At 52.1% G+C, this 16,822-nt stretch overlaps 1 protein-coding gene across 1 annotated transcript; it reads right to left on the bottom strand.

Annotated features, from left to right (window-relative positions):
* Positions 1–15,223: 15,223 nt before the first annotated feature.
* LOC137817502 (eisosome protein 1-like) lies at positions 15,224–16,525 on the bottom strand. Its single transcript, XM_068620781.1, has one exon. The coding sequence runs from the start codon at positions 16,523–16,525 to the stop codon at positions 15,224–15,226; it is 1,302 nt and encodes a 433-aa protein (XP_068476882.1).
* Positions 16,526–16,822: the final 297 nt, after the last annotated feature.

Below are 16,822 nucleotides of genomic sequence, written 5' to 3' on the forward strand. Positions count from 1 at the left end.
CCCGTTCATCTCCACATACTGGCTCCCCTAGAGTGCAAGGGAGCACAGCAATGTCGTCGTCATGCCTCCTCGCGAAGGCCCGGTGATCATAGGAACATGAATCCCCTTTGTGTTCCCTTATGGCCCTGGTGGCGAGTAAGCATGAACATTCGTCAAGAAGCTCACTCGAAGCCCAAGGGTACAGGTCCTTGGGACTGACCCTGGGGGAGGTAGCATGAGAGGACATTCTTTAACAAGATCCGGGATTGTCAAAGGCGTATGGCCCGCCGTAAACGCAAGAGTCGAGCGATGGGAGCGAACGCTGGAAGAACCCTTCGTGAGAAGAGAAAGGGTGCAAGAAGAAAGAATGTAAGTAGGTTACGAAGAGTGCAGAAATGATGAGAACAGTTTCAGAGTTTGAAGAGTTAAATAAAGCGGTTAGAGCGCCAAACGACGCGAATGGATGCACCGCACGATCGAGCAACGTGGCAGCAAATGGAAGGGTGGCCCTGGCATCGCTGGTTAAACTCTAAACACGTCGTATCGACAGAATGCCCAGTGGTACGATGCGCCGTCGAAAGTGGGTCAGGGGCGCAGTAGGAGTCAGGATCAATTCGAATGACTGAAAGTCCCATCAGCCATACAAAGAGCGCCATGTGGATCAAGTCGAATGACCGAACGTCCCATCAGCCATACGAGAAGCGCCACGTGGATGGCACGGGGAGAACCTTGAGCTCTTCGCTGTCCCCAGGCGCCGACCAAGGCTAAGGTCAAAGTCAATGTCAAGGTAAGGACGACGCCCAAGGCGACGCCAGCATGAGACGCCCGAGGCGTCGCCTGGAAAGACATAAAGGACGACGCCAGCGTCAGACGTCGCGGGCGTCGCCCACCAAAATATCGGCGAGGTTGCCTCCCCGATACCCACAGGTAGGAATAACTGTGGACGGAGACGAAGTCGAAGAGGGAAAAGTTAGTTACTGGCGTCACCTCCCCGATACCCACAGGTAGGAAAAACTGTGGAGGGAGATGAGACTGCCAAAACGCCAGTGAATCACTGACAGGGCGTTCCCCGATACCTATGGAAAGGAAAGACCATGGAGGGAACGACCCCCCCCCCTTCCAAAACACTCGGCGTTTCAGACACCCGAGGACGACACGGCGTTGCTGTAGCAGGCCTCTCCTTAGGCGTGGGCGTCGGGTGTTAAGGGTCAAGGAAAGGACCGTTTGGGTGTTAGAGACACCCCGTGGACGATACGGCTCCACTAGGTGAGCCACTCCATGGGCGTGGGCACTGGCGCGGGACCTTTCCCGAGAATACAAGGCCGCCCAATGAAGTAAAAGAAGCGGGTATAATACGAGCAAAACAACTGAAGCACGCGAAGGCAAAGGATGAGAATAAAATCACACAGGCAGAATTCTATGTCGCGAGGACACGAAAGTAATCATAACAAAATCCCAGAGTTGTAGCAAGAGTGCAGATGATTCAAAGAATTACAAATTCGTCAGAGAAGGTTAAAACAAGTATAAAGGAATGGGCTGATGATCGAGGGTGGCGGCTCAATCGTCTATCTCCAAAGGCACGACCTTTCCATCAATAATGTGGTGAGTGGAATCGCAGCTGGAAATGTCGATCCCAGGCATCGTGCAGACTGCTTGAGCCAAAGTTTCTTGGAATCCCTCCTCGAAAGTACCCACCATCTCCTGGATGAGGGTCTTCTTGTCCTTCTCTAGTTCTCCAATGATGGTGTCCCCGGAAGCCACCTGCTTCTCCAAAGCCTCCTTCTCCACGCGGAGTCGGTTGACCTCGATTTGCAGTTTGTCGTAGTCCGCCCGGAGAAGGCCCACAGCTTGGGTCTGGGACGCCATTTCCCCTTCCATCCGCTCCATTGCGCCTGTTTGCTCACAGCAGCGGGCCTTCAAGTCTTTTTGCACTTTTTCGTAAGCTTCAACTATGTTTTGAAGGCTCGTCACCTGGACTTTGAGGGCGACTTCCCGGGCGTAGAAGTCAGTCTGGAGCTCCAACGCCTCTGCCAGTTGTCCCTCAGCTTCTGCTTTGGACTCTTGCGCCTGCTTCAGGGAGGTTTGGTAAGCTTCGTTCTGGCATCCCAGGGTTTTCTTTTCCCCCTCCAGAGCAGTTACCTTTGTTTCCAAGGCCTGGAGAGTTTGAGCTTGCAGGACAGCATTCCTGGCCTGGGCGCGCCATTCGAGGGCCACCGCCAAGAAGGCCCCCAAGTAGAAAGGCATGCCTTCTTTCCTGTCGGTGCCCTCTGGCATAGTTCCGCCACTGAAGCCCCTCATCAGATGCATGATTGGAGGAGGGATGGCGATGAGATCGGGGGCGGCAGCGGCAGCGACGGGAGCAGGGGAAGCAGAGACTTCTACCGGTGGCGGGGGCGGGGCAGACTCGGCACCTTTGCCCCCTTCCTCTTGTACTGTTGTGGGTGGAAGTGAGGTCGCGCTTGGAGGGTCATCCATGAAGGGATTCCCTCCCTGGGGCGACGCCTCTAGCAGAAGAGGAACCCGCGCAGATTTTCTCCTCTTGAAGGGTGCCACACCTTCCAAGTCCTCATCATCCGATAAAATCTCCAAGACCCATTTCCCTTTGTCAAGGGGGGTTGGAGCCGGCGACGAGGCCGCGGCTAGGGGAACGGCGGCGATGGGCAGAGGAGAGCTGGGAGTCTGAAGTGCTTCGGGGCTATGTGGAGATGACGGAGATGAGCTTAGGGGGGCTTCGGCGGTGATCGGAGGTGGCGGTGACAAAGTTGGTGGGGGGATCGGATCAGCAGCAGGGGCGGAGGAGGCGCCCGCCTTGGCGGCACGAGCCTCCTTCATTGCTTTCGCCAGCATCATCCTTTTAGAGGCGTCCATCACCGATCCTACATCAAAACAGACCAAACAGCAGAAATTAGGGCCAAAGCAACTATACAAAATTACAAAGCGCGTAGATGCGTGAGATGCAAGTAACATGGCACCATGGGAAACAGGGGAGGAAGCAGTGGGAACAAACATCCGGTAGCAGGGTGTTCACAGCAAAGGGGACGAGGGAAAAGTCTCCTTACCAAAGTATGTCGTCAGGGCGTGAGCATTGTATTCGCTAGCAACAAGCTTCAAAGTATCAAAAACGATCCCCAGCCCAGCCAAGGCCTTGCTTACTTCCCTGTCAGCAGGAGATAGCTCTTCCAGGGCTTTGGCCCTAAGCAGCTTAGGGCGCTCCGTCCAATAGAGGGGAAAGCCGTCCAAGGCTGTGGGGTCGTGCTTGGCGCTGCACACTCTGAAGAATTTCCCTTTCCAGTTCTTGTAAGAGTTTTGGAAGAGGGAGAGGAGGATCCTACCCGCGATCCCGGAAAAGCTTACCCAGAAGCTTTTCCCCTGCTTCTTCACTTCGAAGAAATGCAGGAAAACGTCTACGGAGGGAACGATGCCCAAGTGCCCGCAAAGGATTTGAAAACCCCTTACGAATGCCTAGCTATTGGGATGGAGCAAGGCGGGGGCGATATTGATTTCGGTGATGAGTTCCCATTCAAAGGGGGTGAGGTTCCTAGCAAGAGCGTTACGCACGGACCTCGCATGAACATGTCTCAGAGAATCGTGCATGAGAGTGGCCTGAGGGGGGCTAGTAAACCGGTCAATGATTGGTGACTCCCTCAACCCATTACGTGCATGACATCGCGAAGGGGGAATCGTTCGCACAGAGAGCAATGCTTGGTGAGTGTGCTTAGACCAGCCACACCTGGCGTTCTCCTGAGAGTATGCGATTTACCCAGATGAAGGGAATGCGCTAAGTTACTCCGCCAGAGGATAACTTAGACACGCAGTGAGAAGCGCTAGAGCCTTCAAGTAATGACACGTGTGTGGTTAGTTGCATGCCTCCACGTGTCATCATCTGAGAGGGACGCGGTCCAGACAAAGGTGCACTCCGTGCCGCCGAAGGTACAGACAATCGCAGACACGCGCAGACACACACGTTCTACTGATTCTGGAGGTATGTTGCCACAGAAAAGCACAACAGAGTTCTGACACATGCCAGAGAGGCATAACAGAATTCTGTTAGGCGCAGGTACAGAGGGAGGCATAAAAGAGAATCAGAGTGAGATTCAGAGGGGAGTTTTTTACACTCTGTTTTTACACACATTGTTTTTCTAGTGATTCTGTGATCTGACTTGAGCGTCGGATCGCCACCGGCCGCAGAGGCGCCACTATGTGTTTTTCAGGTTCTCAGAGAGGCTATCTGTGGAGCGGATTTGGAGGGCACGTGGTGTCAAGCTGGTGAGGAAGATCGTGACGAGGCAACACTCTTGCGCTAAGTCAACCGGCAGGATCATTTGGTGCCCACTGTGGGGCACGTATAAAACGTGATTCCCAACCATAGTTTGTGTTGGTGGTGCTTCGAATGTTTTCTGTTCAGCTGCTCGCTATCTCAGTCGACTCCTGGAGTTTTCACCGCTTGTTTGGAGTTCCTTGAGCTGCTGAGTTTGCTGGGGAAGGATGAGGACAACGTGCTCCAGTTCAGTTGCGCCATCAACCGACGAAGATGCTGTGTCCATGACGCAGGTGATGGACATAATGAGGACGCTGCAGGAGAACGTGGCTGCATCGCGTTCTGAGCAAGAAAGGATGCACGAGGCGCTGGTGGCCTCACAAGCAAGGAACGAAGAGCTCAACAGGATCAACGAAGAGCTGTGCAAAGCCCTTCAGGAGCGGGAGGAGCGTGTGACAGGGGACAGATCCGCACCCCCATCCCCACCACGCAGTTTCCCTATGCCATTTTCCCAAGAGATCATGGACTCAGTAGTCCCGGCTAGCACTGTGGCAGTGAAAGCGTCTTTCACTGGGGTGGAGTACCCTGAAGCCCATCTCACGGCGTTTCATACTCAGATGATGCTCTCAGGGGGCTCAGACGCGGTGTATTGTAAGGTGTTCATGAGCACCTTGAGCGGAACGGCGTTGGACTGGTTCGTCAGTATACCCACTGGCCATATTACCACGTTCCAACAATTTTCCAAGATGTTTGTTGAGCAGTACATAGTGAACAAGGCGCCACCTTTGGTGTCTTACGACTTGTTTGATATAAGGCAGTACCAAGGGGAGTCCTTGAAGGATTTCCTGAAGAGAGTCGGGGCTCGGATAGTCCGTTTGCCAGGAAAGGACGAGGAAATGTTCGTGCACGCCTTCAAAAAGGGTGTATTGCCTGGGCCCTTTAGTGAGTCGCTCATCAGGAACCACCCCGCCACGTTCGCCGAAATCCGGCGACGTGCTGTGGCTCACATCACCGCTGAGAGCGAGGTCACAGAGAAGAGAGGAAATGTGGCCCCAGCTAAACCGCACACCCAAACGTGAAAGAGGGATCAAAGGACGCGTCACCCTTACGACCCTAAGAAAAATAAGAGCAAGGGGCCAGGGCGCCCCAGGGAGAGTAATCGCCCCAGAGAGGGTAATCGCCCCCCGAGGTATGAGTTTGTGATGGGTTTGGCTGATTTGATCGCCATCCCAAACATAGCTGCCAGGCTCAAAGGGGGCTGCTTGTACGGTTTTGCCGGTGACCAAGTGGAGGTGAGGGGGTATATCGAACTGAGGACGACCTTCACCGACGGCTTGGTCTCACGAACGGAGAAGGTCAGGTACCTTGTTGTAAACGCCCCATCAGCATACACATACTGCTGGGGAGGCCAACGCTCAACAGAACAGGAGCTGTGCCTTCGACAAGGCACATGAAGGCCAAGCTGCCGTCTATGGAGGGTATGATCATCACTATTTGCTCCGACCAGAAGGAGGCAAAGAAGTGTTACGAAAACAGCCTCAAGAACAAGAGGTCTGTGTGCCACGTAACCACCACGCCTCCCCCTGGCGTGGAACCGGAACCCCGAAGAGCTTCGGATGCGGCGTTAGAAGTGGTCGCCGAGGGCAATGTGCCGATGGAGGATATGGAGACGAGATCCGAGAGAAACTGCTCGGAGATCGCTAGAGAAACTGGTATCGCGAGGGCGCTAATCGCCAGCGAGAAGAAACCTCAGCCAGTAGAGGAGTGGCTCGAGAAGGAGATCAGCGGTAAAGTGTTTAAGTTGGGAAGAACCCTGGATAGCAAGACGCAAGACCAGATCGCTGAGGTAATAAGTAGACACATGGATGCTTTTGTGTGGGCTGCTTCAGATATGCCGGGGATCGACCCCGATTTCTTGTGCCATCGTTTGGCGATGGACCCCCAAGTCAGGCCCACCCGTCAAAGAAGAAGAAAATTCAATGAGGAGAAGAGACAGGCGATCAAAGAAGAGACTCGACAACTACTGACAGCGGGCTACATTAGGGAAATCCAATATCCAGAATGGCTCGCTAACGTCGTCCTGTAAAGAAGAGCAGCGGAAAGTGGCGGATGTGCGTTGATTTTACAGACTTGAACAAGGCCTGCCCGAAGGACTCTTACCCCTTGCCTAGCATTGACGCCCTAGTAGACAGTGCATCAGGGTGCAAGCTGCTCAGTTTTCTGGATGCCTTCTCGGGGTACAAGCAAATCAAAATGCACCCCATGGACGAAGAGAAGACCGCCTTCATGACGGAAAGGTCATGTTATTGTTACAGGGTAATGCCCTTCGGGTTGAAGAATGCAGGAGCCACGTACCAAAGGCTGATGGACAAGGTGCTTGCGCCCATGCTCGGAAGGAATGTGCAGGCATACGTCGACGACATGGTCGTGACGTCCCTGGAGAAAGACAAGCACGTCGCAGACTTGGAAGAGTTGTTCACCACGATAGCCAGGTACAAGCTAAAACTGAATCCTGAAAAGTGCGTTTTTGGTGTAGAAGCAGGGAAATTTCTGGGGTTTCTTTTGTCAGAGAGGGGAATTGAGGCTAACCCCGAGAAGTGCGCCGCCATTTTGGCAATGAGGAGCCCCGCCAATGTGAAGGAGGTACAGCAACTCACGGGGCGGATGGCCGCCCTGTCTCGATTCGTATCGGCAAGCGGAGAGAAGGGCCACCCATACTTCCAATGTTTGAAGAGAAACAACAGATTTGTTTGGACAAAGGAGTGTGAGGAGGCCTTCGTAAAGCTCAAGGAATATTTGGCGAGCCCTCCAGTTCTGTGCAAGCCCCAAGACATAACACCCCTCAGGCTGTACTTTGCCATAACTGAGAGGGCGATCAGCGCAGTGCTAGTGCAGGATCAGGACCAGACCCAAAGGCCTATATATTTCGTTAGCAAGGTGCTGCAAGGCCCGGAGGTAAGGTACCAAGCCCTAGAAAAGGCAGCATTAGCGGTTGTATTCTCGGCGAGGAGATTGCGCCATTACTTCCAGAGCTTCACGGTACTGGTGATGACTGATCTGCCGATCCAGAAGGTTCTGAAGAAGCCCGATGTGGCTGGAAGAATGGTGAAGTGGGCGGTCGAGCTTTCCGAGTTCGACATCAAGTATGAACCCCGGGGATCGATCAAAGGTCAAGTCTTCGCCGATTTCGTGGTCGAGTTGTCCTCCGAGGTGGCACAGAACGCCGAGGGTGACTTTCGCTGGGTACTCTCTGTTGATGGGTCGTCCAACCAGCTGGGCAGCGGGGCTGGGGTCATCTTCGAGGGGCCCAACGGAGTGTTGATAGAGCAATCATTGAGGTTCGCTTTCAAAGCAAGCAACAACCAGGCAGAGTATGAGGCTTTGATCGTTGGAATCTTGCTGGCTAAGGAAATGGGGGCGAGAGTGCTGATGGCCAAGAGCGACTCGTTGTTGGTCACGGGACAAGTAACTGGCGAGTTCCAAGCCAAGGACCCGCAGATGGCAGCCTACTTGGAGTACGTGCATTAGCTGAGAAGATCTTTCGCTTCATTTGAAGTGGTGCACGTGCCAAGAGAACAGAATGCCCGAGCTGACTTGCTAGCCAAGCTCGCCAGTTCGGGCAAGGGGGGTAGGCAGAGGACTGTCATTCAAGAAACTTTGAAAGCGCCTCGAGCATTCGTGGCAGACCACCAAGTTCTCCATGTCTGCAGATCAATAGGAAGACCGGCAAGAAGTCATAGATCCCTAACGCAGGAAACTCTGAGGGCGCCGAGGGTCAGAGCGCGCCCAGCAGAAGAAGGGGCAAGATCGATGCAGATTTGCGCTGTCCACGAGCCAGACACGTGGATAACGCCTTACCAACGTTATTTAGCGGATGGTGTGCTTCCAGTTGACTCAATTGAGGCCAGGAAGATAAAGAAGAGCTCCAGCAAGTTTACCCTTATTTACGACGAGCTGTACAGGTTTGGATTCACGCACCCCCTTCTTATATGCATACACAGAGAGAAGTGCACGAGGATTATGGCTGAGCTCCATGAGGGAATTTGCGGGAGCCACATTGGAGGTCGATCGCTGGCGACAAGGACTATCCGTGCAGGCTATTACTGTCCCACGATGAGAGAAGATTGCAAGAGATACGCCCAACGTTGCAAGCAATGCCAGCAGCACGCTGATTGGCACAAGGCACCCCCAGAAGAGCTGAAGTCGATTTACAGCCCCTGGCCGTTCCATACTTGGGGAATTGACATTCTGGGACCCTTCCCATTGGCGATCAGGCAGATGAAGTACTTGGTGGTGGCGATCGAATACTTCACCAAGTGGATCGAAGCGGAGCCAGTGGCCCAGATCACCGCACACAAGATCGAGAGCTTTGTATGGAAGAACATAGTGAGCCGGTTTGGTGTGCCTAAACGCTTGGTGTTAGACAATGGGATGCAGTTTGCAAGTCACCTCTTGAAAAAGCTATGCGAAGAGGTGGGGATACAACAGGTGTTTGCATCTGTCGAACACCCACAGACGAATGGCCAAGTGGAGTCTGCCAATCGGGTGTTGCTGAGAGGTTTAAAGAGAAGATTGGAGAAAGCTAAGGGATCGTGGGCTGAAGAGGTACCCCGCATAGTTTGGGCATACCATACAACTGAGCAGTCAGGAACCCACGAGACCCCCTTTAGTTTGGTTTATGGATGTGATGCGATGATTCCAGTAGAAATCCAGGAAAGCTCGCCGAGATTCCAGAACTTCGTGGCGGAAGACTCGAACGAAGAAAGAAGAATGAATCTGGATTTGCTGGATGAGGTCAGGGAGGAGGCGAGAGTGAAAGCCGAAGCGGTAAAGAGAAGAGTTGAGCAAAGGTACAACTCTAAGGTAACGTCAAGGCAGTTTAGAAGCGGCGATCTGGTGATGAGGAAGGCCCATCAGTATGAGATGTAGAACAAGTTATCGCCCAAGTGGACGGGACCGTTCAAAATAACCGAGGCGCTCGGGAATGGCGCCTACCGCTTGGAGACATTAGAAGGAGGGGCGATTCCCCGCACTTGGAACGCAACACATCTCAAGTCGTATTACAGTTAAAGCCTTGTAAGTAAAGACGAATAGGATGAGATTCGAATAGTTTCTGTTAAAACAATTTCAAGGGGGCACTCTTTTTTCCCTGAGGAGGGTTTTTAATGAGGCCACCCAATAAAGAAGAGTTTTTCAAAGTTTAAAGCTTCTATGTTTGCATGCTTATGGCTTCGAAAGTTTTACGAAAAAGGCCTTATTACTCGTATGTGATCTAGGGCAACAGTAAAATCGTATTACATGCTTTCAGTTAAAAGTTTTAAAGTCCCCATCGCTTTTCGGCGATCAGCGACACAGTTAAAGTTTTAAAGTCCTCATCGTCTTTCGGCGATCGGAGGCACCAGCAATGATTAAAAGACCTCTCTGCACCAGCAGATAGAGGCAAGATTAAAAGTCCTCAGTGCGTCCAGGGAAGGGGAGATGTAACCCCTGGGCAAAGTAGAGGCACCAGATAAAGTCCTCCTCGACTTTGAGCGAGTGCAGGCGAGATCAGATGAAAAGACCTCTCTGCACCAGCAGACAGAGGCAAGATTAAAAGTCCTCAGTGCATCCAGGGAAGAGGAGATGTAACCCCTGGGCAAAGTAGAGGCACCAGATCAAGTCCTCCTCGACTTTGAGCGAGTGCAGGCGAGATAAGATGAAAAGACCTCTCTGCACCAGCAAATAGAGGCAAGATTTAAAGTCCTCAGTGCATCCAGGAAAGAGGAGATGTAAACCCTAGGCAAAGTAGAGGCACCAGATAAAGTCCTTCTCGCCGTTGAGCGAGTTTAGGCAAAATGAGCTGAAAGGTCAGGGGTGTTTGTGACCTTAAATGGTGGGAAGGGAAGGAAAATGCCTTTCCCCCTTTAAGTGAAACAGCAACGATTGACCCAGTAAGACCAGATCATTGTTCTGAAACTCAGGGAGGTAGAGAAGGATCCGAAAGGCGCCTCTATCCCCAGATGAGGGAACGATGATCAGGTCAAGGAAAAGAAGAAAGGTAACATCGCCAGAACCTTATGGCGTGAAAGATGAGACAGTAAAAGGGTTGTGCGGCGAGTACCAGATCAGAAGAGTTCCAGGCGATGACAGAAGTAGGGAGGATTTCACTTGGCAGATCAGGTAAACTGTATTTTAATACTAGTTTGAGTAAAAACCTGTTGCCTAGTAAGTGATTTTATGTTAGGGTTTGTTGCCTTAAGTTCACAAGTTTTATTGAACGTCATCGCCGAAGAATTGGTAGTTGCTAAAGTTTACTTTGAGTTAACAGTTTGCCAAGTTTGTTATAAGGTTAAACAACTTGCTCGAGTTAAAAGCGGTGCATGGAGGGTCAAGTTCAAGTATTGCTGAGTTCACGCGGTTGAGCAAGTTTCGCCAAACAAGGTACCACCTCTGACGATCGGTGCCCTCTATGCACTTAGCACTAGAGCGACAAACAAGCAAAGTGAAGTACAAAGAACGATGATTGATCAGTTTTGCCTTGTCGGAGGAAACTTTTCCAAACAAGTTCCTACACAACAAGCTAGCAGACAGGCTACGCCTTGTCAGTCATCCAGTACAAAGCAGTGCACAAGAGCTGTTAAGGACGAAGCTAAGGGAGTTGTTAGTCGCGATCAAAGTAGAGGCCAAGATCAAAGAAGGCAGATCGCGCTAAGCCTAAGTTGGTTAACATTTAGTTGTGTGCAAAGAGAAAGACAAAGTTTAAGAAAATGCGGAGAAAAAGATACGCGTCTGAAACTAGTATATATTAAGCGACAAAGTTTATACAAGTTCAAATACAACAAATTGTGCAGAAGTGTAAAATTACAAAGAAAAAAGAGAGAAAGAGCTCAAGGAGGAGGGGTGAGTTTTCCATCTACCACTTCGTGATAAATGCTGAACTGTGAGAGGTCCAAATCTGGGAGAACGCATCGGATCTGCTCGAGCGCCAGCTCGAATTCGTCAGTAAGGGCGTCAGCACCCACATTCATAAGATCAGCGTTCTCAGCCTCTAATTTTTGCTTTAAGGCCTCCGCAGCATTTTTCTCGGTGGTAAGGGCAGCAAGGGAAGAGGCAGCTTCTTCCAATTGGCCCTTTGCTTCAGACAGTTGGCCCACCACCTCCTCAAGTTTCCCACCACCTCCTCAAGTTTCTTCTCCCCAGTAGCGGCCGCTTCCCTGGTGGACTCGAGCTCCCCCACTAGTTGTGAATTCAGTTGGCGTAGGGAGGAGGTCTCGGCCCGCAGTTGCGCCACCTCGCAGTCCAGGAAGTTGACAGCTTGCCCCATCAAGATCTCAGTCTTGATGGTCTCTTGGACTTGCGCGAAGTGCTATCCCCTGGACTTTTCCACCATACCCCTCATCATGGCAATGGACCCTTGGGCAGCTTCGAAGTCACTTTGCAGTGACTCCTTGTCATGCTCAAGCTCCTTTACCCTCTTCTCCAAGGCTATTTGCTTGCGGTGCTGGGTGGAAAACTCCAAGGAAAGCATAATCTGCTTCGCCAGGTGCATGTCCACCTCCTCCCCGATCCACTCGATAAGCTCCCGGCTGCGAATGAGTTTTCGAACCAGAGCAATGACTCGGCTGAAGTTCTCATTACTTGTTCCAGAGCCGCTTGGTCGAGAGCTGGCCCCACCACCTTCAGCGGTAGCAGCGGAGGTTGGCAGTGGTGGTGGCGACACGAGAGGTCCCGGGAGATCCCCCGAGCGAGCAGAATCACCCCCAGCAGGTGGAGTGGATTGACCAAGTGGTTGGCCTGCTGGGGGAGAAGATGGCGATCGAGGAGTTGGGGATGGCAGTTGTTTGGGGGAGGGAGAGCATGTTGGCACTGTGGCAGGTTGAATAGAGAGGGGCGAGGGTGAACCTTCCTCTATCTCCACTACCTCAATCTCCCCAGGCTGAAGAGATGAAGCCCCCCAACCGCTGGAAGTATCCTCTTGCAGTGTATGAGAGGGAGCAGGAGCAGCAGCAGCAGCAGATGATGGAAAGGCCTTCACCAGCTTCCTTCTTTTCCTTCCTGGCTCGAGGCCTTCAGCTGGCACGACCGAGAGAGGAGGGGCTGCAATAGGATCGGTGGAAGAAGAGGAGCCAGTCCCTTTGGCCCCCCGGAGTTTGGCAAGCTCCAGCAAAGCTTTCCTCCTATCCTTCCCTGACATCGTATCTACATCGAAGGGAAAAAGAAGAGTTAGATGGCCTAGTTATGCAAGTAAGTCAAAATGTATGCAAGCATGCATGAGAATGTGCAAGTATCCTAAGAGGTGAAAGAAGAAGAGCTACCTATATATTTTTTCAGAGCCAACACATCAAACTCATGTTTGATGAGGAGTGCAGAGTTGTACTTGACCCCCAGGAACAGCCCACATAGCTCGCGCTCGTAGGGGGCCATGGCTTCGAGATCCCGGGGTTTCTTGAACTCAACCACAGGAACCCAGTAGAGGGGGTACCCCTCGAGCAATGTTGGACTTTGTGGGGTGGCAGATATCATGTAGAACCTGCCTTTCCAATCTTTGAAGGATTGCTGATACAGGCCCAAGAGCACCCGTCCAGCAACCCCATTCAGACTCACCCAGGACCTGTCCCCAGGGTTCTTCGCCTCGAAGAAGTAGAGGAACAAGTCCACGGAGGCGTTATGCCCGAAGTAATTGCAGAGAATTTCAAATGCCCGGATGAAAGCCCAGGCATTTGGATGGAGTTGGCAAGGTGCGACGTTCAGCTCCATCATCAACTCCTTCTCGAAAAAGGTGAAGGGCAGGCGTAGCTTCAACCTTTTGAAGATGGCAGAGTAGACGAAGACGAAGGGCACCCCATTGGTGGCCCTATCGTCCGCACAGATGGGCATCCCTTGAGGAGGAATGCAGATGCGGATGTTGAAGTCGTTCTCCCGATCGATGGCGCAAGAGGGCTCATCCGGGTCGCTGCTCAGGAGGGATTTTAGGTGCCCTTGCGGCAGCAAGGTAGAGGTTTCAGCGAGCAACGCCAGGGGAGCCTAGTCATAGACCCTGGCGTTGTCGTGGTAGGAGGTTGCAACGGGTGGTGTTGGAGCTGGAGCACTTGCGGAAGGCTGTGCACTAGAAGACGAGGCGATGATTCGAGCGGTCTGTTTCAAGCGAGCCATTGATAGATAGCTGCAGTGGGGGAAAAGCGAAAAGTCAGAATGAATGGAAGGAGAGGGAATGATGAATAGTTCGGTGAAAAACAGAGGAAGGAAAGGAGAGAAAGGTCGAGGTGGAAAAAGGAAGAGGGAGAAGCAGAGAGCAGAGTGAAGAGTGCGAAAACCCTAGCCTGGGTCGAGAAGAGGAAAAATAGAGAAGATGGATGCATGATGATGAAAGGGACGAATGCAATCGATGAAAAGAACCTAAATGGACCAAGAAAGAAGAAAAACCATACCTTTGAATGATCGCCAAGGTTCTGAAGATAGAAAGCTGGAAGAAAGATGGAAGCGCAAGAGGGGATTCGCAGAGAGTCTGGGGGTTGATTGAAGAAGATGAAGAAACAGTAAAGGCGCGCGCCTATTTGAAAAGAAGGGAAGCGCTAGCGACACTCCACGCTGCCCGTTGATGCGCCCACGTGTCGCGAGATTAAGGGAGGTAGTCGTAACGTTAAAGGGCACCACGTGAGGTAGCACGTGACATGGGCCCACTTGCCACGTGGACCAAGGTCGCGACCACTTAGTCTCTTCGCTGAGAACGAGTTCACAGCTCGAGACTGAGGGGCTTGTGATCCGGTCGGTCATCGGTAGTTGATGACGTCAGCAGAAGACAATCACATGGACCACTCGTAGGGTGACACGTGGACCGGGTGACAGAGAGATCAGGGAGCAGATCATCCAAAGAGGTGATCGGTGGTCAGTAGTCAAGTGACCACCGACAGACCAGTTGGCAGAGAAGTCAGGGGACAGATCACCCAGAACGGTGATCGGTGGCCAGTAACCAAGCGGTCATCGACAGATCAGTTCCCAGATGAACACCTGGGGGCAGAACGCGAGAAGCAATAGAGCACCGATCAGTCATCGGATGCATGGTCATCGGGGGCTCGTGTTACACGCAGTTAAGCTGGGGCTGAGGTTCCCAGCAAGAGCGTTACGCATGGACCTCGCATGAACATGTCTCAGAGAATCGTGCATGAGAGTGGCCTGAGGGGGGCTAGTAAACCGGTCAGTGATTGGTGACTCCCTCAACCCATTACGTGCATGACATTGCGAAGGGGGAATCGTTCGCACAGAGAGCAATGCCTGGTGAGTGTGCTTAGACCAGCCACACCTGGCGTTCTCCTGAGAGTATGCGATTTACCCAGATGAAGGGAATGCGCTAAGTTACTCCGCCAGAGGATAACTTAGACACGCAGTGAGAAGCGCTAGAGCCTTCAAGTAATGACACGTGTGTGGTTAGTTGCATGCCTCCACGTGTCATCATCTGAGAGGGACGCGGTCCAGACAAAGGTGCACTCCGTGCCGCCGAAGGTACAGACAATCGCAGACACGTGCAGACACTCACGTTCTACTGATTCTGGAGGTACGTTGCCACAGAAAAGCACAACAAGGTTCTGACACATGCCAGAGAGGCATAACAGAATTCTGTTAGGCGCAGGTACAGAGGGAGGCATAAAAGAGAATTAGAGTGAGATTCAGAGGGGAGTTTTTTACACGTTGTTTTTACACACATTGTTTTTCTAGTGATTCTGTGATCTGACTTGAGCGTCGGAGCGCCACCGGCCGCAGAGGCGCCACTATGTGTTTTTCAGGTTCTCAGAGAGGCTATCTGTGGAGCGGATTTGGAGGGCACGTGGTGTCAAGCTGGTGAGGAAGATCGTGACGAGGCAACGCTCTTGCGCTAAGTCAACCGGCAGGATCAGTAGGCATTAAAGTAAATCAAAGGTTATAGTTACGAGTCAAGGTTCATAACGATTACAAGTTAAACAAAAGGTAACTATGTACACATCAGATGTTTTTGTTGAAACAAGAAGAAGGTTATTCCTCAGAGGCCTCCAAAGGCACAAGCTTGCCGTTGACCACTTCATTGAAGGGGCTGCACCCAGAGACGTCAATGCCGGGGTTTGCACAGGCAGCTTGAACGAGGGCCTCTACGAACCCATCGGCGAAACCGGTGGCAGCCTCCCCTATCAGCTTCTCCTCCGCAACTTTGAAGTTGGTAGCTTGAGCGGTCATCTCTTGTTCCTTGGAGGCCAAGGCAGAGGTCAACTCTTGGATTTTGGCTTGGAGGGGGGCCAGGGCAGAGGTCAACTCTTGAACTTTGGCTTGGAGGGAGGCATTCTCGGTGGTTAATTGGGAACACTCATCATTTTTGTTCGCAAGAGCGACCTCCGTCTTCCCCAGCTTCTGCTCCCGGTCCATACACTGGTCCTCGAGTTTCTTCTGATATGCCTTAGAGGTTTCTGCAGTCGCCTCAAGATCAGCGATCTTTGTGCGAAGGGGGACCACTTCATTGAGAAGCCCTGCCTGGGCTTGAGCCACCTCGTGCAGCCGTTTGTTGGCCTCCTCCCTCGCTTTCTGCGCCACCCTCAGTGACTCTTTGTATGCACCCTCTTGACGCCCCCAATGGGCAGCCAGCCTCTCCTTCCCCTCTTTCAGAGAAGCAACTTCCTTCTCCAGAGCTTGGAAGGCAGAAGCTTGGGCGGTTTTGGCCCTGGATTGTTTGTGCCAGGTGTAGGCGCAAGACATGAAGAGGCCCATGTAATAGTACATGCTCTCCCTCTGGGGCTCTTCAGTTTGGCTACCAGTAGATCCCATGCTCAGAAATCCCCTTAATGACTCTTGCATGGGAAGAGGAAGTTCTGGGGCAGGTGGAAGAACGCCTACGGGTTCAGCTTCAAACCCTCTCTCCTGATGCACTGATTGAGGAGGGGAAGTGGCGCTCGGTGGATCCTCCCTTAAGGACTCAGCCCTATGAGAGGAGGAAGTAGCGGAGGTAACCATCTGAGGGGCATGTTGGGTTCTTTGTCGCTTGAAGACTTGCCGCTCAGTAGAGTCCTCATCATCAGAAACAACCTCCACCACCCTCTTACCCTTTTCAAGGGGGGCTGAGGAAGCACCAACCTCGACCAGCGCGAGAGGCACGACTACGATAGGAGGTGGTGAACTTGGAAGTGGATGGGGAGAAGCTTGGGTTGTTGGAGTTGTTGGTGTTGTTGCAGGTTGAGGTTGGGGGTTAGGAGAAGATGGAGGCACGAAAGAGGTTGAGGGTGGAGACACCAAAGCCCCATCTTTGGACTTCAGCACTTGGACCAGTCGCAACCGTCGTTGCCTATCCATCTTAGAATCTACACCAAGAAGACAAATATAGTAGAGGTTAGGCACATGCTAAAGTTAAAACATAAAGGAGCAGACCAATCATGCATCAAGCAGGAATCCAACAAAAATAAAGGCCAAAAAGTTATAGAGAAGGACATTCATACTTATATATTTGGCTAGAGTGTCGCATTGAACTCTAGACTTATCAGAGTGGCAGTTTCGAAGCCCCCCACGCTGGTCAAGATTTGACAAGCCTCTCGATCGTTCGAGGGTAGCTCGTCCAACGATTTAGACTTCATGGTCTTAACCTCCTTCACC

This window comes from Phaseolus vulgaris, unplaced genomic scaffold (genome assembly GCF_000499845.2).
Source record: "Phaseolus vulgaris cultivar G19833 unplaced genomic scaffold, P. vulgaris v2.0 scaffold_94, whole genome shotgun sequence".
Lineage (NCBI taxonomy): Eukaryota > Viridiplantae > Streptophyta > Magnoliopsida > Fabales > Fabaceae > Phaseolus > Phaseolus vulgaris.

What these genes read in the sequence shown, in the direction of transcription:
- LOC137817502 (XM_068620781.1), bottom strand. Translation starts at nt 16,525, where the DNA reads ATGGATAGGCAACGACGGTTGCGACTGGTCCAAGTGCTGAAGTCCAAA.